This window comes from Pongo pygmaeus, chromosome 8 (genome assembly GCF_028885625.2).
Source record: "Pongo pygmaeus isolate AG05252 chromosome 8, NHGRI_mPonPyg2-v2.0_pri, whole genome shotgun sequence".
NCBI classification, from domain to species: Eukaryota; Metazoa; Chordata; class Mammalia; order Primates; family Hominidae; genus Pongo; species Pongo pygmaeus.
The window spans coordinates 84,230,017-84,252,708 of NC_072381.2; the positions used below are offsets into that span (position 1 = coordinate 84,230,017).

At 33.6% G+C, this 22,692-nt stretch overlaps 1 protein-coding gene across 1 annotated transcript in view; it reads right to left on the reverse strand.

Annotated features, from left to right (window-relative positions):
- Positions 1-5,445: 5,445 nt before the first annotated feature.
- UBE2D1 (ubiquitin conjugating enzyme E2 D1) overlaps positions 5,446-22,692 on the reverse strand; it is a 35,736-nt gene continuing 18,489 nt past the window's right edge. The window contains exons 2-7 of the mRNA XM_054503679.2: positions 14,796-14,859; positions 14,671-14,702; positions 12,507-12,584; positions 11,336-11,441; positions 8,181-8,274; positions 5,446-7,477 (exon numbers count right to left, since the gene is read on the reverse strand). Coding sequence (XP_054359654.1) covers positions 7,432-7,477; positions 8,181-8,274; positions 11,336-11,441; positions 12,507-12,584; positions 14,671-14,702; positions 14,796-14,859 — 420 coding nt within the window. The 3' untranslated portion in view covers positions 5,446-7,431. The remainder of the gene's footprint in view (positions 7,478-8,180; positions 8,275-11,335; positions 11,442-12,506; positions 12,585-14,670; positions 14,703-14,795; positions 14,860-22,692) is intronic.

The following is a 22,692-nucleotide window of genomic DNA, read 5'->3' on the forward strand; positions in this document are numbered from 1 at the left end:
TAAACCCAACTATATCAGTAATTCCTTTAAATGCAAAAGAATGAAATTCTCTAATTGAAATACTAAAATGGTCAGATTGGATAAACACCAAATTAAATAGAACCCAACTTTGAAATGGGTACTGGAGACACACATTTAAAAAGGGACACAGAAAGATCAAAAATTAAAGAATAGAAAGAGATATACACTGCAAATACTAGCCAAAAAAAACCATACTAATATTAGATAAAGTGGAGTTTAAGGCAAAAGCATTAATACAGATAGAGACATTTCTTAATGTGATATCACAATTGTATGTGTGTGTGTAAGAGAGAGTATCCAAGAATATGATTTCAAAATATATAAGGCAAAAATAAAACGGACAATTTCACAATCATAATGGGAAACTTTTTAACGTATCTCCCTTAATGGCTGTGAGAACAAGCAAATAAAAATTATAAACACAATTAACAAACTCGATCTAATTAGCACATATAAACACTGAATCTAATAATAATAATTCATATTATTTTCAAATGTATATGATACATTTATCATAATTTCCATATGCTGGGCCATGAAGCAAGCTTCAGCAAATTTCAAAGAATTGAAACTATTCATATTATGTTTTCTGGCCATGGAGAAATTAAGCTAGAAATCAATAGCAAAAATTTAACTTAAAAAAAAAAAAAGCCCAACTCCCTGGAAAAAAACAATATATCCTTATATATAACTCATAAGTGAATAAAAAAATCCAAACAAGAATTAGAAAATATTTTTAACTGAATGACAATGTAGATACGATATTTCAAAACTTGTAGGATGCAGCTAAAGTGGTACTTAGGGGTAAACATATAGTTTTAAATACATATATTAGAAAACAGGGAAGGTTTTTAAAAATTATGTTTCAACCTCAAGAAGCTACAAAAAATGAATCAAAATCAAAAACTAAAGAAAACATAAATAAATAATATAAATCAATGAAACAGAAAACAAATGTACAAAAGAAATTTTAAAAAATAAAATACTGATTCTCCGAAAGATTAATAAAGTTGATAGTCTTCTAGCAAGACTCACCAAGGAAAAAAATTGTGAGGAGATATGTATGACTACAGATACATATTACCTTCAAAAGGACGAGGATATCATGAACAACTCTATGCCAAATAGATCAACGATTTAGATAAAATGCACAAATTCCTTGAAAAACACAAAACTGAGTAATAAAAAATATATCTACTCCATATATAAGATATAATTTATTATTAAAATCTTCCCATAACTACCACCACAACAAAAAAACTCTAGACATGATGCCTTCAGAATATTCTTCAAAATATTTAAGGAAAAAATAGCACAAATCTTATACAAAGTCTTCCAGAGAACAAAGGAAATGTTTCTTCACTCTTTTTGAGCACAGCATAACCTGAGGTATGAAACTTGACAAAGATATTCAATAAAGGAAATTATGGACCAACTTGTCCCATAAACACCGTTGCAAAAATCCTCAAAAAAATTTGCAAATAGAATCTAGTGGTTTGTAAAGGAAGATAAATACATCTCAAAGTGGGTTTCTATCCAGAAATATAAGGATAATTTAACATGTGAACATCAGTTAGTGTAATTCATCACACTATATTAATCAAAGAAAAGGATAAAAATCACAATAATCTTGATAAATAAAGAAAAAGCATTAAATTCAACTTGTAACTCAATAGTAATAAAAATGCTTTAAGAACTAGGAATACAAAACTTCCTTGATATGAAAGAAACATCATTGTTAATACTGACAAGAGCTTTCCCTTGGAAATCAAGAAAGGATGTTTGCTATTACTATTTCTATTCAGCATGATATTGGAGCTCAGGCTAATGCAACAAAGGGAAAAAAAAGAAATGTGGCATATAGATTTGAATAAAATCATCTCTATCTGCAGGTGACATGATTGTAAGTAAGTATAGAAAACTTTAGAATTGTACAAACTTTTAAAAAGTAAATTTAGCAAGGTTGCAGGATATAAGATGAATATTATAAATTGCTTTTCTATAAATAATATATAAATATGAAATGAAATGAAAAATTTTATAATAGGTTTTAAAAACTTGATACATAGGAATGAATCCAATGAAAAACGTGCAAGACCTCTACACAGAGAATTACAAAACAATTAAAACAATTACCCTATAAAACAATGACAATTAGAAATTAAAGACCACCTAAGTACATTGAGTGATTCACGTACATTGGAATGACTAGTCAATAAGACATATTAGTGACCCCAAATTGTTTCCCAAGGAAAAGTAAGGGTCTATGTCCACTTTCCTTGAATTTGAGTGAGCTTGTGACTGTTTCATCCAATGAACTACACAATCTCTGACTTCAAAAGCTAGATCACTTAAAAAGGCAGCTTACTCCTCATTCTCTTGGAACACTTATCTCCAACTGCTCCCTCTTGGAAGTGGGCAGCCATCTTGTGCAAAGATCAAACCACATAGAAAGGCCATTAATAAGTGACCTAGAATATAATACCTGTCCTGGTGCCAATGTATGAGTGGAGAAACCTCGAAATGCTTCCAGCCTCAAGCCATCTGAGTCATCCTGAGCTAAGAACCTAAGTACTGTGGAGTAGACAAGCCATCCCTCCCGTGCCTCATCCCAATTCCTGACCCAACAGAATCCATGTGCATAAAGAAATGGTTGTTCTTTTACACTACTTAGCTTGGGGTGGTTTGTTGTTCAGCAGTAGATAACCAGAACAAAAAATGTCAACTTTACCAAAATTGCTCTACAGATTCAATAAATCCCAATTAAATCTCAGGACAAATGGCAAATCTTACCCTAAAATACATATGGAATTACAAGGGGCCTGAATAGTCAAAACAGTACTGTGAAAGAACAGAGTTGGAGGGCACACACTTCCCCATTTCAAAAGCTACTACAAAGTTACAGTAATCAAAACAGTGTCATACTGGGATAAGGCATATTGACTGATGGAGTGGAACCGAGAGACCAGAAATAAACCTCTATGGTCAGTTGGTTTTCAACAAGGGTACTAAGGCCATTCAAAGGGAAAGAATAGTTTTTTTCAACAAATTATACAGGCCTGATCTTTAGAATGGCCTGTTTACAAGGTTTGCCCTTGGCTGACATCTAGAAACCTGGCTTCTGAAACCATCCCTGAGTGGTAAGATGTGCTTGCTGTGCTAGCCTGACTAGACTTCTTAAATAAAGAATGTGATTTATGGTGAACACCTGCTTTCCTTCTAGAAGACTAGAATTTTGGAAAACAAAGGATGCTTATGTGATTAGCCCCCAGTAAAAACCCTGGACTTGGAGTTTCACACTAGCTTCCTAGGGCAGAAACACTATGCCCATGCTACTACTAGAGGAAGGCTTTACTCTTGTGGCCCCTTCAGGGAGAGCACAGGGAGCCTGCAGATTCCTCCAGACTGCCTGGTCTGTCTTTCCCCCTTACTGCCCCCACTGTGTATCCTTGCCAGGTGGCTGTAATAAATCTTAACTGTTGAGTATGATGGTATGTTGAGTCCTGTGCATTCTTCTATCGACATGTTGAATGTGTGGGACTGCCAAAACAAGTGTACCAAAAGTGCTAACACAAGTGGTGTCACAACTGTTCCCACAATATGTATATTGAGTTTATACTGAAATATTTCATATGCAATTCATAGTGATCTTTTGCACTCAAGAGATCTTAACAGTTTTTCCTGCCAAGTACATTATATGAGGAAAGCAGAGTTCAGACCTTCAGCATATGCCAGTATAATAAAAGCAACCTCCTCATGAGAGAAGAAAGGCACATCTCTCCCTCGACAACAGCAGGACCTAAGAGAGTGCTAACCAAGTTTTTAGAGAAATGTTTCTTATTACACAAAATGCCCCCCAATACTAATACTCTCAGGTGAATTTTCTCTCTTCCTATTAGTTCAGTTCATTTACAACTGAAAGCCACATTCTTATATAACAGGATAATGGGAGCAGAAATGTAAATGTAACAAAATACAAATAAGGATATAACATCTATTAGGCTGTCACCAGGACACTATCAGCCGTCTACAAATTTTCAGTTATCACCACTACTGAAAAAAACTAGGGAAAACATATTAATTACACAGTTTAAGAAGAGCTTACACATTACTCAGTTCAAAAACAGAGAGAGTAGAAATGACTAGCTATCTACATATAGGAACTTTTATAAGTGAAATTAGATGAGACTCTACCTGCTGCCCTATTTGTGCAACACAACCATCAGAACAATAAAAGAGAAGCATTGTAAGACCTTTCATAAATAATCTGCATTACATTTTACAGCTATTAAATTGTGATTAAGCCTCTGCTTTAAAGAAAAAAAAAATTGTGAAAGTCCTACTTTACAGCTGAAAAGTGATAAAATTTTTTAAAAATCAGATTTTTTTATTGTAGTAATAATCACTTAAAAGACTGAAACAAACAAAGATAAACAGTACTTTCAACAATCTGAATACAATGAAGCTCTGTTTTTATGGCCATGGCTAAAGCACTGATCACATTTTTCATGGCTGGTCCTAAGAAGACAGAATAACAGGACTGATGATTCTACTGCAGAACTCAAATTTTAAAGCATTATCAACTGGGTTGGGCTTTTGTACAGTTCAAAATGTCTACCAATAAACAGACATGATATAGTTTCATGACCAATAATTTCTTTTAATTTGGGAGGAAAATTAATTCCGTTAATCTCTCCATTTAAAAAATACAGAACTGTGGGAGAGCAGGATCTTGACAAACATCAATGACTGAATCATTAGCATTAGATAGATCACTGTGATAAATAAGAAAAATTTAAAACTGCAATGTATTATTTTTATTTTTTCTTATGAAAAGTAACTTTTGAACATTAACTCTTAGAGTTGTCCTTGATATGTACTTCATTTATAATTTTTAATTTTCCCTATCAGAGTTTAAGAGGGGTGAAACAGGGAAATAATGCAAAAATTAATAAATAAGGTTGATGGAGGCATATATGTAAAGCTTGTACTTCAGGAATTGTATGCTTTTGAGATAGTGGGAAGATGGTGGTAAGGCTGCCCTTACAACCCATATCACTGATGTGGGTAACTGCTGTATATGGCAGTTATAAGCGTTCAGAATCCAATTTGAACATGGTTTTCAACTATGCAACTTCAAGAGGTGGGATCCTAAATCCCCAAAAGACTACCCATTTCTCTCACTCCAAAGAAGTCCTTAAATTAATGCTTAATCCACAAAAGGCCCTGACTTTTAATCTATAGTTTTAAAAGGTAACCGATGTTCTCCTTGTTAGAGTTAAGCAAAAATAATATACCCAAAATGGTGATCTGACCGATCATGACACCACTATGGAACTCAAGGTTTTTAGCTAATTATGAGAACTTCTGCTTACTCCTCAAGTCTAGTACAATCCAGATGTAAGCAAAGGCAAACAAGTTAGGCAAGTTTCAAAAACTTTAATAAAGAAAAAAAAGAAGACACTTCCAAAAATAAATGCCACACAAATGAAAGTTGTTTTTTTGTTGTTGTTGTTTAAAAGTGAAGATATTCAAGAAACAAAACCCTTTACTATCAAAATATACTAAATATTTAAATCTAGTGATGTTGAGTGTTCAAATTCAGGGCAAATGTAGCTTATAATAATATAGCTAAGTAGAATTTTTCATGATATGGCTGTTTTAAGACATCATTTTATAGATTTACTTTTTAAGCCTATATTTTCTTAAACATCCATTTCACAATTCATTTAATTATTTTACATTCATTTATAAAAACACATATTTTCTAACAATAGGTTATTTTGTGCTTTAATAACAATGAACCATGACAAAATACTCAAGTGATTTAAATGCTTTGCTAATGACTACACCCATCACATATTCTTACATACTTCTACAGCTACTGCAATAATCAGAAGGGCTACAACTGTTCTTAAAAATGACACTCACTCAAGGTTGACAAGCATGCTAAACATTAAAGAGATGTATTTTTTCCCCAAGTTAAAACATTAAAACTTTCTAGTTTTCTTTAAAATCTATAAAGATAACCTGCTTATTTAAATCACTTTTTGATGGCAACTTATAAAAACAGAGGGAGGCATAATTTTAGAACTTCCTTTGTAACTTCTATAGTAAAAAAAAAAAAATGTTTTTCAAATTTTGATGGCATTAAATTCCATTTTAGAAATTCTAGATTTTAAAATGTTAAGAAATGTAATGTCAATTACATCAGGGTGGGGGCATTTTAATGAATTAATCTAGTGACTGTGCAGGTCTATAAAGACCTTTCTTTTGGATAGGTGATACTGCCTTATACTCATTTCAGTACTTTTAACAAATAATCCATTTAGATATAATCCAAGACAAACCCCAAATTACTCTAAATTCTCCTCTACAGCAAGGGATCAACATATATTATCTTACAGACTGACAATTTAGTAAAGAGATACTAACCTAAAGCAATAAAATTTATATAACTAATGGTGACTAATGGCAAACAAAATAGATCTGATTTTCACAATTTGGATGTAATTTTCATGCAAAATTTTAGAGTTTTGATCCTTACTTATATTTTTATTTTTTTAAGTAATCAAGACAAATAGTAGAAAAAGCATTTTATTTATATGGAAAAAGCTACAGTAAGATCTGTAAAAGGTGTCAATATAATATTGCCTATACAGGAAAAAATTCAAATGTGAATAGCAACAAATAAAAGTTACACATCTTCCTACTTAGCAGTGCAATTAATTCACATTGCAATAAAGTTAAGTCAAGTATAACAAAATCAAAACAAGTGTTTCTCCATAATCAGTATGCTGAGAATTACAGTGTAAAGATCATTTCAGATTTAAGAAATCTGCAATCAATCTACAGAATATCCTAAGACAAGGGAGACAGTTAATTCACTTAATTATCAGCCGTTGGGGTTTTTCAATACTGTTCACAGGAAAAAAGTAATGAGTTGACGTACATGTAAATAGAATATATTTAGTCTATACAGTAAAAAAATACAAATTATAAAGTGAGCTAACAAAGAATGAAATCTGAATACAGATTTATAAAACTGACATCTTAGACAACACATACAGTATTTCTCATGTAAAAACATCTAGTTTCAGCAAAAAATAATTTGGTTGCTTTTCAGCTGCATTGTAGATCTTGTAAGCTGAAGATGCAGATGTCCAAGTATCTTAAAAACCATAATAAATGTCTTTCTCAATGCATACAAAATGATAAATGCTCTCATCACAGTCTTAAGGGTATTTTTGGAAGTTTGTTTTGTCTTGCTTCAGAAACACATTTAAAATGGGTAAAAATCAAATGGTTTCATGGTACAATGAAACAGTAAACAGTGCTCAATTTACTGCTAATGTTGAAAAAAACCTAGATTTTACAGTACTCTGGTATATATGAAAATGTTTTTGATTTTTACATTGCATATTTCTGAGTCCATTCTCTTGCATGTCTGTTGTATCTGTAGATACACAAAAAGGATATAGTAAAATCATATAAAATTAATATTTCAGAAGCATCTGTCTATATAAAACTATATATTCTACCTTCTTACACTTAATTGCAATAATCACACATATATCAATTATTGGGTCAATGTGACTTAGGTTCATGCAGAAATAAAACAGAAAAAATAATTTTTTAACTCATGGATTTCTCTGCAACCTATATGAAAATGTATCCAAATATACAAAAATCAAAATGCAGAAACCAGCTTCTAACAGAAATTTACAAAAGCCAATCCTGAAGGAGCATTATCTACAAATTGCAAATGAACCTACAGTACTAGCAAGATGAAGCAGCTTGAGAATTAGGTCAGTTTGGATGGGCACAGAGAGAACTCCTCTTCCTTGGAGAAGATAAGCAATACATATTTAATACTTTCCAATGATTAAATTCTTTCATTTTTAATTTATCACCTAGAATATATACACCTATTTTTCAAATACAGAGTATATACTATTGAACAGTAACTGGGAAGGAACAAGATTTATCGTAAAAGGTCTAACAGAGTTCTAAAAGAAAGGTTTACTCTGTTGGAAAAAGATAAACAATATATATAACAACCATAATTAAATTGACTTAAAACATATTGATAATATTCATGTTTTGGCATACTATATAGGAATGTATCCATACAGAAACTAAAATAAGTAAACACTTACTTTTCTTTGTCTGATTTATAGATTTGTGCAATATCTGGTACTAAGGGGTCATCTGGATTAGGATCACAAAGTAGAGAACATATGGACAATAAAACTAGATTTAAAAGAGAACATCATATTAGACAATAACCCTTCTACTTCATACAAATTACATAAGTGAAAATAATTTTAGTGAATATAGATACTGTACTTATAAAAAAACATAAAATGAACCCATCAAATTATATTTTATTCTACTTTGGTTGATAACAAATTGATCTTTAATTTTTAAAGTTATAAAATTACCATAGGATGCATAAAATATAAAATTATTCTAGCTTTTGAAGTTTTAAATTCCAAGTTCCCATTTATTTAAAAAAATGTGAGCCTCCAAAGTAGCTATTAACAACCTTTAAACTTGAGAGTTCTCTACAGAACAATCAAATTACAGTTAACAGTCCAAACCATTTTGGATACTGTGCTCATACACTCTTTTACTTTGGCTTAGAGCTATAGTCTGTCTACAAAGAAGAAAAATTTGTAAAATTTTTTTCAATGAATCTTTACTTCATGTAGTTCATTCGTATTGCATGCATTTAAAAATAATGTAAACAGCTATCTTTATATAGCTTGCATATTTTAAAAAAGAAATGAAAATTGAAAAAGTAGTTGTTACTCCAGTATGTCAAAATTCTAATGCAAATAGCTACACTAAAACACACACACACACACACACACACACCCCAACAATCTAAGTATCTGAAATAAGAGGGAACAAGGACTCTGGTTCCTCATTTGTCTGCTTCAATTGCATGCCACCACTTCTGAGGAGGTTCATGGAACCTCTGGACCAACCTCCCATTTCCACTTGCACCCACCCCACTGCGTTTCCTTTCTATTTTCCTACTCTTTCAAGTCCAAAGGTGGATTTATAGAGCAGAGTTGACTCTTACAATGACAGGCAAAGGCGGGGGGTGTTATGACTAAAGAAAAAATTAGTATTTTATTCATCTTTCTTATCTTCTATCTGCCCAATGAAACTTAAAAGCCTTGTATATTAAACCAACAGGGCAGATTTTCAGGGCTAACTTACAGCCCCAGAATGCTTCCAGACTAACCTCATGATAAAAAGCAAAAGAAGACATTTAAAATATGGAAAAGCTCCAGACAATGGTGGTATGTGCCTATAATGCCAGCTACTTGGCAGGCTGAGGCGGAAGGATCCTTGAGCTTAGAAGTTCGAGACCAGCCTGGGCAACACAGCAACCCCATCTCAAAAAATAAAAAAATAAAAATAATAAGCTGGACAAGGTGGCTCACACCTATAATTTCAGCACTTTGGGAGACCAACGCAGGAGGATCACTTGAGGCCAGGAGTTTGAGACCAGCCTGGGCAACACAGCAAGACTCTGTCTATATTTAATTTAAAAAAAAAATCTTTTAAGATAAACAAATTAAAAATTAAAAAAATACATATAGAAAAGTAAAAAATATACAAACAAATGAGCAAGGTATGATCTATCTTATAAAAAAGTAAGCAAGAAGGAAGTTCCTCCTCTGCTCACCCCTACTGCCAGGAGCCATTTGCCCCAATTTCACTATCATGCACACAAACCATGTCTATCCTTTAAGGTAAGGAAAAGGGTAACAGTTAACATTCATGTAAGTGCCCACTATGTGCCAGGTACATAGCAACCCTGTACGGTAACACTATAAGAATCCCCATTTTACTTATAAGGAAACTGAGGCTGTTTCATTTCTCACAGGATGGTTTCCAGAATCTAACACTACTGATTCTTTATAAAAGGCTACCAATGTCAGAATATAAGTACTCAATATCTGACAGTTTGCCATTTCTTTTATATGTATAAGGACTTGGCAGTTTATATACCAAGTGAGATCCATTTTGTGACACCATTCCAGGAAACAGCATATGAACTTGAATTACCCTTCAACACAGAATCTTTCATATATCTAATGCATGACAGTTACACTGTGTGAAAGATTCTTAAAAGAATATGAGAATCTATATGAATACTGTAGATGAGCATCTTAGGTCAGAAAAACTATCGTTCATAAATAATTGAACTGAAAGAGCTATTATTTATCTAATATTTGAAAGAGCTAATGGCTGTGGACCCTGCTTCCTATAAACCTTATTACTTTTAAAAACATGCTGTATATTCAAGTAGCAATTATTAAAAATAAAAAATGAGTACAGATTGCTTCCATAAATCCCTTCAAGAGAAACATTTTCTTCAATTTTATAAAAACAGAAAACTTGATGGTTACTTCAGTGCAGTTGCTTCTAACCTAAACAGTATTTTCCAACTGTCAGGTTCTCTTCTTTCAGAGAAACAAGACATAAATTAAGAGTGCTAGCACAGTAAGTAGCAGTGGCTAATGAAATAAAATGGCTTCAGATGCCCTATGTATACACCTGATAATCCAGCAAAGAACAGCTATACACCTGTAAAAGTTGAGAATCAGCACAGATCTTGTGTCAGTCACTATAATGATGCTACTGATTATTCGAAGTTTAGACTAACATGCTATATGTACTGCATTATCCTACAGTGTGAAATGTCTTTCATTTTAAATCATTTATCAATCTTATCTGGTATTTTATTCTTGGATGAAATAAAACAGCTGTAAAGCTTTATTATGGTCAACATTTCCATTTAATGAATGGGACAACCAGTCCCAAAATCTTCCTTTTACTATCTCTTATTCTCTCTCTTCTTTTGCAGAGATGGGGTCTCCTATGTTGCCCAGGCCAGTCTTGAACTCTTGGGCTCGAGCAATCCTCCCACTTCAGCCTTCCAAAGTGTTAGAATAACAGGCATGAGCCACAGTGCCCGGGCACTCTCTCTTTTTTAAAAGACAACACCCAAGCTAAAAGGATAAAATGTCAATAGGTTTATCCCCAAATTTCTAGCTCTGATATTTTAAGGTTTTTTCTCATTTCATCATTTAGATTTGTCCATCCACACTCCCCTCAACCAAAGCTAACTGCCAAAAGCCATAGTAACATAAGAGCGAAGAGAGCAAAACAAAATCAAAACAGGAGAAAGCACAGTTGATTGTTGTTTTAAAACTTTAGTCCATAGGTAATTCTGCTGTGTTTTTCCTGTCTCACTGTTATCAACTGTTTCAAACCTGATCAATGAAATTACCTTTTGATACAGTCAGAGCTGGTGACCATTGTGACCTCAGAATATCGAGACAAATACTTCCATTACTGTTTATGTTTGGATGGTAAATCTTTGTTGTGAAAGCAATCTAAACATAAAACAAAACAACAAAATATGACAATCACCTTTGAATCAACTATGAATAAAACAGAACCAATTTGCTCTAGGGTAAAATATCCTCAACTTTACATAACTTTAGAGGAGAAAAGTCATCAACACAAATCAAATAATTATCTACTTTGTGCTACACACAGTTCTAGCTAGTGAGAATGTGAACACAAACAAGTCAGCTTCCTTCTTTCCCCCTCAAAGGAACCGAAGAGTATTCTGGACAGTGTAATAAATAAGTCTCTAGTAGCCGGTATGACTGGTTGAGCAGCATCTAAAGTAATTAACCATGGCTTTCATCATACGTAGAAGTAATCCTTTTCTTAATTTGATTATTGGTGATACCTGGAAGTAACATTTGGATCTAAAACCAGGGTGCTGACGCTGTTTCAGGGCAAAGCTTAGGCGTCTCAGCTAAGAAATCCATTAAGAATCCTAATTTTCCACAAGAGTTGTCATATCATTTCATAAATACAAGTTAATCTGTTTTTAACTACTTAAAATAATTATTTCCTGAGTGACAGAATCTGCCCATTTTTCCCCTCCCTGATATCCCCATCATTTGTTTCCTCTTTAGAGCAAATCTAAATTTAACATGTGTTTCTCTCTCCTACCATACTAAATTAAGGGACTGTTTCGTATTTACTTTTGGATTCCCCAGTGTAGAAGAACACAGTAGGTACTCGGTGAATGTTTATTGAATACTTAAAAAAAAAAAAACAGAGAAAGAATGATCCACTTTGGAAGGATAATCCCATGAACAGAAAAGTCTGACTCTTAATCATAAAAATGTCCCAAACTACACATATCCAATAAGAAGGGAAAGAAAAACAAGGAATTTAATTTATAGCATGACACGTACTGACTTTTGTTTTACAGACTTAATACAGTATTTCAATAAGAAATCAGATTTTAGATTCAGTAGTTTTTACAAAGCAGTTTGAAAATGCTAACCTCCCCACAGTCTTTGACATATGGTATGAGCTCTAGATAAAGAGTAAAATCCCTTACATGGGAGTCACATCAATCATAAAAATAAAAATACCTTTGGTGGTTTAAAAGGATAATCTGTCGGAAAATGTACAGTGAGAAAGAAGACTCCACCTTGATATGCGCTATCAGGCTGAAATTACAAAAGATTTGCATCAGCATTTGATTACTATATTTATTTATAACAACAAAATTATTTCCCCCAAATATTATCAGTTTGAAAAAAATGCCATCATGTTTAAAATAATTTCATTTAATATTACCAATATGAAAAAAATGCAACCATTTTGTCATAAGTTCAAATCATTTACCTTGAGAACAGGTTTCTCTGCAGGTACGAAGGAGGATTTTCCAACAATTATGCCGACATCATAAAATTTAAAACAAAACAAAAACAGGACACACACAGTGCTGTGACTTGTCCAAACAAATCTGGTTATGAGTACAAATTGTTAAAGATCAGTATACACACAAGACTGCTGTGGGAAAAGATCATTTTCTGCAGCCGTGATCAGTATTTTTTTTTGAAAAAGGGTTGAGGCTAGTAAAACTTAAGTTCTGATGTTCACTTAATGACCAAGAATGGAGATGAACTGAAGAGGCTGTCATTAAAAGAAAATGCTAAGGACCCTGCTACACAATTTATGTGCCAAATCTTCGTTTAGTAATTATTTATAAAATAATGTAGAGAATCCAAAAAAGTCCAAAACAAAATTATATATTCATGCTACTATCAAATTGGGAATCAACTTTACTGGAGGAATTTAAATTTGACCATGTTTCTTTATGGCCATTAGAAAATATAACATTACAAGCAAAAAAATTTTAAAAAAAAGAAAAATGCTAGCAAAATATACCTATAATTCTATTTTAGTTCTTTCATATTTAATTAAATACATCATGTTATATTAGCATTCTGGTAATAACACCAAGACACATTACTTTCTCCTTAAGTTTCCACATATATGCTAGAGGATTTTACTGTATAATAATTCTTACTATATATATTGTTTAAACAATTCTAGTTTATCAAAAATTGTAAGAAATATAGAAAATGAAGATAAATTACAATGACAGATATGGTCCAGAGTACTGTAAATATTTACATTACTCAAGTAAGGGAGTTATGAATAACATGATTATAACCATTTGTTACATGTGATTCACCTAAAAAATATTTGTGAAAGGCCATAATTCAAAAGGTAAGGGTGGGCCTTTAAATGAAGTATTTTGAAGGTTCTTAGTAACTAATTAAAAACAAACAGAAATAAATGGATTCTTATTGAAAGTTGTTATATAAATATATTGTATTTTGCCTTTTTAGAAAAACAAACTTAATAAAACAATAATTTGAGACAACTGCCCAGAGTACCACTTTGAAATTCAGTAGTTTTGGTGTTTTTTAAAGTTAAACACAAGGTCATATGATTAAAAACTCTATAACTCACTAGATAAAGCTCTTTCAGGGGAGGGAGAAGAAGAATGGTGTTCATGGAAACATGTTACTTATGTACTGTCACCCAGAAAGTAGATTTGGGCTGTCAGTGCTCACTCTTATGCAATCAGATTTTTTGCTCATAGAAAGAAAAAGCCTGTTTCAAGTCTTATAACTGCCTCTAAAGTATTGAAAGAAATAATTTTAACAAAAGTAATAAGTATTGAGAGTAGCCAATTATCAAACAGTAGATAATTTTGTGTTTAGGACAATGCAACAAAATTAAAAGCAGCAAATTTATAAGGAGGTAAAGATAGACCCATTGTAATATTTTATTGATTCTCTTTCATAAAAAAGAACAGTGATGAAACTTATAGCAAACTGACACTTGCTACTTGTAGGAATTCAATTATTGGCTTCATTAGACTAATTTCTAACCTACCAAAACTGTGGATGTGAGAATGATTATGGTTAATTACAACTGACTCTCTGTGACTTAAATAAATAAATAAATAAATAAACACACAGCCTGGTTGTGAGCTGTGGTACTCCATTATGTGTAATGATCTAGGATTCAGCAAAGGAAAACATAATAGTGATCCCAGGAAATATTTGCCTCCAATGCTTTAGAAAATCATTGTAAATCCTTAATAATATTTTGCTTCCTAGGTGATTCAAAGTACAAGAATATTCAACCTTCATCACAAACATCTGATCAAAGGTGAAATGGCAAGAATGAAGTATGGCTGAGGGGGTTAATTTCATAGATATGAATCATACTTACAGGCCCCATAATAGTGGCTTGCCAGTGGAACACTGAAACAAACAAAGGAGTTTTGGAGTCATTAACAAATGTTCAAACCTATATTTTTAATGGTAGCATAATCCCAGAAATAGAGCAAAGCTTACAGTCATCTCCCACAGGTCCAGCTGAACAATGAGCAGGTGGATCGCGCTGTAGATCACTCAATTCCTGAAGGAAAGCAAAAATATGTAAGGTTAATTCCTTCTTTTCCCAATGAAACAAGGGTAATGATCCATTAAGATGCAAACTATTAGCTTTAAAACATCTAAAGCAGTTCTATACAAAATATAAAAACATAAATTGTACTCTGTCATTGACTGGTAGAAAGAATAAGGTACTCAATTCCTCCATGAGACAGCTTCAAACCTTGAAAAGATTAAATGGAAAAAAATACTGTTTTTCTTTAACATCCCTAAGAGAAAAACTATTTAATGAGTACCTACTGTATGTAAGATAATTTATGTAAATGCTAGGTTGATAATATATCAGAAAACAGGTACTATTTTAACAGGTTACAATCTATTGAGGGAGCATGAAGGCTCAGAAAGAATACTACTTAAGGATAACTTTTTTTTTTTTTTGAGACAGGATCTCACTTTGTCACCCAGGATGGAGTGCAGTGGCACGAAAGCTCACTGCAGCCTCAACCTCCTGGGCCTAAGCGATCCTCCCACCTCAGGCCCCCACCCCTACCCCGAGTAGCTGGCACTACAGGCATGTGCCAGCACACCCGGCTAATTTTATTTGTAGAGACGGGGTCTCGCCATGTTGAACAGGTTGTTCTCCAACTCCTGCACTCAAGTGAGTGCCTCGGCCTCACAAAGTACTGAATTACAGGCATGAGCCACTGCACCCAGCTCATTTAAGGACAACTTGAAATGGGAAATAAACGAGCAGCAGTCAGGCCATGTTTTGAAACTTAGAACATTGATTCATACCCTCTTTCCTGCCCTCAAGGCAGCGAAGATCACAGAAAGGACACAGCTTTAGAGTTCACCCCGCCCCTGGGTTGTAATTCCAGTTCTTTCAATTTTTCTTCTTTTCTCTTTTTTGGATTTTTTTTTTTTTTCCTCTAACAGATAGAATTCCAGTTCTAATAGATCTCACTATTTGGCCTTGTGGAAGTTACTTCTTTAGCCACGGTTTGGGAGAAACTGATCATCCCAAAGAAGAAAGACGTACATTCAATATAAAGGACTATAACTGAAGAACTTAATTTAGTTTGGAAGATCAATAATCATCTCTGAGGAAGTGACATCTAAAGGATGAGTAGGAGTTACTTTTGGAGGAAAAGAGTGATAACTAGGAGGCAGAGTGGCAGAGGATGAGGCTGGGAAGGTAGGCAGAAGCCAGGCAGGAAACAGAGAACCATACAGACCACATTAATGACGTGGTGTTTCATACCAAATGCATTGAGTAGGGGGTGAGGGAGGTCTTAAGAAGTGGCATGCTCTGATTTAATGGATGGTTGTGACTGGATTAGACGTGGGAAAGAGGAGAAGCTACAATATTAGTTGCTGCATAGGCAAGAAAAATGGGGGCTTAGATGGGAGAAGTGGCAACAAGATAGAAGTGGTAGATCTGAGATACTCTGAAGGGCCTATCACAGGAGTTGATGAATTACATGTGCAGAGGAAGGAGAGAAGTCATAGATATGTATGATGAAGATTAGGGACAGCTAACATTTATTCAATGTCTTAGTCATTCTAATAATCCTCAGAGATAGGTGTTATTATGTTCCCCATTTTACAAGTGAATAGTTAAGGTGACATACTTCACTGCATGCTTGAGTAACTACTATAGGGTGGAACTGGGATTCAAACCCAGGCGGGCGATCATCTCATGTTTTAGTTCCACAAATGTACGAATGTGGATGCCATTCACTGAGATGGAGAACAGTAGAAGACAAACTGATTTGGAGAGTAGATATGTTGAATCTGTAATCCTTGTGATATGAAGAAACAATGTGGTTCAACATACAGGAGTGGACCTTAAAAAAGGCTAGAACTTGGAAAATCATTGCATATATCTGATATTTAAAACCATGAGAATGACGTAAACATTTTTGTGGGAACACACAAAAATAAATATGCACTTAATCAAATCTAAGATGTCATCAACTGTACAGCACATCCTTATTTTAAGTACCAATAATTAAGAAAAAATGCTGCCAATTTATTTTAAAACACCATCAATTGTAAAATGCATCCACACTTCAGAAAAGTTAAAATGTGAAAGACGTGCACCTTAGAATCACTGCAATAGGGTAATTATGGCAATGAGTTCAGTGCTCTAATAGAGACAAACAAGAAGGAGGGTGTGACAGGGAAAGGCCTTCCTAAGAAAGTGATACATGAGCTGGGTAACTGAGCCAGGTACAAACTCAGGTCTCCTTCCAAGCTCAATGTTATTTTCCAGTATACCTTGGTACTTTCATTTTTGTTTTGCTTTTTTTTTTTTTTTTTTTTAAAATAGCTGGTGCGGTTTCTCTTCCTAGTAAGAATTAACTAACAGGGTTAGCTGCTTCTTTGGTCCATGTTACAGTTAAGCAATAACGGACCGAGCAGGCTGATTCATGCCTGTAATTCCAGTTACTTGGGAGGCTGAGGCAGGAGGGTCGCTTGAACCCAGGAGTTCGAGGCTGCAGTAAACTATGATCGGGCCTCTGCACTCTCCAGCCTGGGTGACCGAGCAAGACCACATTTAAAAAAAGAAAAAGAAAAAGAAAAAGCAATAAGGAAACGGATTTCAGACTTTGACTTCACTATGCTGGTTAAAAGCAGCAAGGCTTTGAAGTTCAAATCTGGGTGCCACCACTCACTTCCCACATGATCTTGGGAAAAATCTTTTTTTCTCTCTCCAAAGCTCAGTTTTCAAGTGGCACTACCTCCATCCACAGTTTCTGTGACAACCAAGTGAAATGATACATGTCAAGTGTACAGCACAGTCTCTGGCACATAGTAAGCATTCAAATAAAGGGAACTGACAGCCTTCCAATTCTCTAGCAGCAGAATACAATTATTAAAATAGTTTAAATGACTGAGGGAAGAACAGTTCCCAAATCACAGCCCCATTTTAGAAAGGCTGTGCCTTATAACAGTTTTCTAATTTGGGCTTTTAGGAGATTGCCTCTGTAATTATTCATCATGTTGAATTTTCTAAACATTAGTGTAAATGGGACTTCTTTGCCCTCATTTTAACTAGAAAACTAGTTAATCAGAAAATGACAGTCTCTGTAGTTTTAAAAAAACTGTTAATGACTTGCATGTACATATTTTACAGAGATAATGTGTATGTGAATAAATCATACATATGCACAAATACATATTTTCTTTATTAACAAGAAAAATCAAAACCTTATTTTAGTTGGAACAGTGTTGAACCATATTCAAATTTCACATGTCAGGCTGTTCTTCAAAACCCTTTAAAATATTATATTATATATAAAAACAAAGGTTATCTTGTTATTATTATTATTTTTGATGTACTAATTCTACCTCCTCTGTTAGAAGTTAGGGCTAAGGAAGAGAGAGAAAATCTAACACCTGAAAAGGCCGAGTTCTTAAGCTGTCACTTTATTATAGCTCATCCACATAGGAAAGAGGCAGCTGATAGTATATCAAACATCCTTAATATTCACATGGATCATTATTTGTCACAAATAATTACAGTAATGCTTTGGAGAGGAGACTTACATAACCTAGACTTTTTAGGAGGGTCTAGATTCCTAATGTTCTATCTCTTTGTCAATCCATGTGTCTGGAAATACATCCTGTTATTTTTTCAGAAATACGTAACTGAAACTAGGATGTGTATGTGCAGATAGAATGACCTACAGAAAACAAAAGGTACAACACATTCCCACTCTGGCCCACAAAAATACAGACTTTAAATTTGAAAAAAGAAAAATGAGGATATTTTGGAAAATTTTGAGATGTGTTAATGAGGTGAAAATATAAAACAGAAACTACAACTAGACAAACGAAAACCCCACTTTTTTTGCTTAGTCTATGCAGCAGCCAGTGTACTTTTAGATGACAGACAAAATCAAGGATCACTTTTATTTGTTGAATTCTTTCTTTTGACTTAGATTACTCTAAGTTTTTCTGGAACTGCCTTACTACCTGATCTATGCTTTCTCTGCTATAACTGCCATTCTTAGTTGTCTACTTTTAGCACCACTGCTACATATGGGGTATTAAAGATAATTTAAGGATTTTTATGTTATTCCAAAAGGATATGTTAGGATTAGTACTCTCTTCCCTTGCCCTTCCCCCCACTCACCAAGAAAGAATTAACACTGAATTAGACAACTTGCTCAAGACCATAGGAACCTCTCAAGAGCCAGGACTTAACTCCACATTCCTCACTCTAATAGAAGTCCCTCTTGAGAACAATTTATATATCCCAGATTCCCACTTCTTGAACATTTCTTCCTATTCCACCACTACCTAGAAATCTAAGACGCACCCTAGAAATAGCCTCCCAATAACGATTTCATAAGCCCCCCAGGCTTCCTGCCAAGTGCTCTTCATGGCCATGCTTTTGTCTATCGCATGCTGCATTAAAAGATCTCAAAGACAAAGGATTTAAAAGCATTCAATATTTTCATTAAGTATTTTATCTACATATGTGTGTTACAAAAGCAAAGCAATGATTTGTAGGAAAAAAGAGAGAGAGCAATGTATAGTTAAGCACCCACAAGACCATACCTGGACCAAACCATTGTCAATTACAATACTTCCATCCACAGCTTTGTTGGGAAATAAGCATGTCACTCACTGTTGGAGGGAGGATAAGTTGATACAGTCTTTTGGAGGGAAATTTAGTAATAACTGCAAAAGTAGAAAATGGATATGGTCTCTGACCCAGCAATTTCACCTCATAGAAATTACTGCCCTGGTAGCTAAAGATACATATATAAGGATATTTACTGCAGCATCTTGTATAAGTACGAAAAACTGAAATAACCTAAAGGTCCATCAATAAAAGAATGGCTTCATGAAATGATACAGCCATATTATGAAATACTGAGTAGCTATTTAAAAGAGTGAAACAGATCTATATATGTTGACATTGAAAAATGTTAAGTGAACATAATATACCATTAAATGAAAAACACAAGTTACAGGACAGTCTGCCCATTATGATCTCATAATATATATGTAAATTCTAGAGGCAAAAATAAATAAATAAAAGGATACACAACAAACTGTTAATGGTAGTTATCTCTGGGAGATACTACTGGGTTGCTACTTCTTTATGTTTTCTACACCATTTAATTTTTTATAATACTTTTGTAACTTTTTAAAGAAAAAGATTTTTATTCAGGTTCTTAAGCATTTTAAAAGATAAAATATCCCACTCTAAGAGAACGGAGGTAATAAATAAATACATAAATATAAAAAAAGAGATAAAATGGCATTTTTTTTCCTCTACATATATATTAAGCATCTTTTCTTTTCATTAAAAATGTTTTATAAGACAATGAAAGAAAGACTGAGGTACTGTCACAGATTGGAGGATAGGTACTAAGAAGACCCAACAATTAAATCCAGTGTGGGATCCCAGATTGGATCTTGTAACAGGAAGAAGGCATTAGTGAAAAAAAACTGGTGAGATTTGAATTATGTGTGTAGTTAATAGCATGATACCAAGGTTGCCTTCCTTGTTTAACTGTACAGTGGTTACGTAAGTTGTATTAGGGGAAGTTAGGTTAAGGATATATATGAACCTTATTATTTTAACAACTTTTTTATAAGACAAAATTATTTCAAAATGTCAGAAGTAAAACTTTTTATATACAATCTAAAACTTAATTCCCTACTTTCTTTCCCAAGCTTAATTATTTTCCTGTACTCCCCATGACTGTTAATTGGACATAAGCCAACCAGTCATAAGTCTCAAAATCTTAGCACTGTTTTGACTTTCCTCTTTGTCTGTCCTTTGTATTTAATCAGGTGTACAATATATATATTCTTCCTCAAAACCCATTATGTTGCTTACCACAGTTACCTCAAACATCAATTACAGTTCAATTGTAACTGCTTCCGATACTCTAGGCATTACTTGCAATAAAAAAAATCTTCTAAAAGCACAGCTCCTTTTATTTCACTCTTCTACTTTATTTCAGTGGCTCTCCATTGCTTAGTAAAGACCAAATTCCCCCAGTGAACATCTTTTCATTATCTAGTCCCAAACCTACACTCTTATTTGGGTTCCCCTTCACAAACTTGCCCAGTGATTCTCCAAAGAACCCCCTTGGGTTTTCTAAAATGCTTTCAGGAAGTCTATGAGATCAAAATTAATTTCATAATAAAACTCAGATATTATCTGTCTTTTCATTCTCAATATCTCATGAGTATATAGTAGAGTTTTCCAGAGGCTTAATGACATGTGGTATTTTAACAGATTAATGCATAAGCATACGTGAGAATCCCGCTGTCATCTGTAAGCTTGACTATAACGAGATTTGAAAACATAAAACAATGCCACTCTACTTTTTTGTTTGGAAAATATAGTTATTTTTCATAAAAAATGTTATTTATGTTAATGCAGTGGACTTGTTATTCTTAAATTATTTACTATTTAAAATGTTTTATTTTCTATTATTTATTTACTTATTTATTTGAGAGACAGAGTCTTCCTCTGTCGCCCAGGCTGGAATACAGTGGTACTATCTCGGCTCACTGCAACCTCCACCTCCCAGGTTCAAGTGATTCTCCTGCCTCAGTTTCCCAAGTAGCTGGGACTACAGGCATGTACCACCACGCCCAGCTAGTTTGTGTATTTTTTAGTAGAAACAGGGTTTCACTATATATTGGCCAGGCTGGTCTCGAACTCCTGCCTCAGCTTCCCAAAGTGCTGGGATTACAGGTGTAAGCCACTGCGCCCAGCCAAATATTTAAATTGTTCTAATCTCTCATATGGTAAATGATAATACAAATAACCCACAGAAACAAAAAATTCTTTGGATTCTATAATACTTAATAATATTAAAGGTTAATTTGTTCAGTGGCAACCAAAAAAAAAATTAAAGGGGTACTGAGACCAAAAAGTTTAAGAACTGCAGGTATAACCTGACTACTTGGATGTTTCCTAGACACAGTTAAGTTTTCTGGCCCTTATAATTTTCTTTCTTCTAAAATAACCTTCCTTTCATCTCCCATGCTCAAATTTTACCTGCTTTCCTTAATGCTATCTTTTCAAAGTCCAATTACTAGCTGTGTGACCTTGGGCAATTTACTTAACCTCTTTGAGTCTCAAGTGTGCCGTATGTAATATGGGGACATCTCTGGTTACCTTTAAGTACTGTACTGAGAATTAAAATTTCATACCCATGTATAAAAATACATAGGTAAAGCACCTAGCTTAATACCCGACATGTATAATAGATGCTTAATAAATGCTAACTTTCCCCCATCTGTTCCTCTTCTACCAGAATGTTTTTTAAAACTAAGAATTTTATGTACTTTGTTTATGGATCCCGCCATAATACTTAGCACAATGCCTTTCACATAAGGTGTTTGTTATTATTTGAATCAGCAATAAAATTTAAACAAAAATGTCATCAGTAGAAGATAAATATCTCAAATTTCAATATTTTACAAATGCAAGTGATTAGATTTGAGAATTGAATCAAAATAAATTATTCTTTTATATAGATATGCAGATTACGTATGGTAAAAAGTATAACAGGTGTTAGAATAGTGCAGGTCACTTGAAAACACCATGGTCAGCTTTTAAATAACATGTGAAACACAAAAATGAATATCAAAAGAATATTAATTACTCAGATATTATGCCATTGTCACAACTATTTTCAATTTATAGAATGTATTATATATTCTAGCAAAGTATCCAAAGCCACACAAAATTCCTGTTAAATTTTTGTTTCCATTTCTCTAGTTTAGAAGATCTCAAAGCTCTAAACATTCCTTATTGTTTATTTAGGATGGTATTGACCTACTTTCAGGACACAGCTTTGGGTTGCTTTCCAAG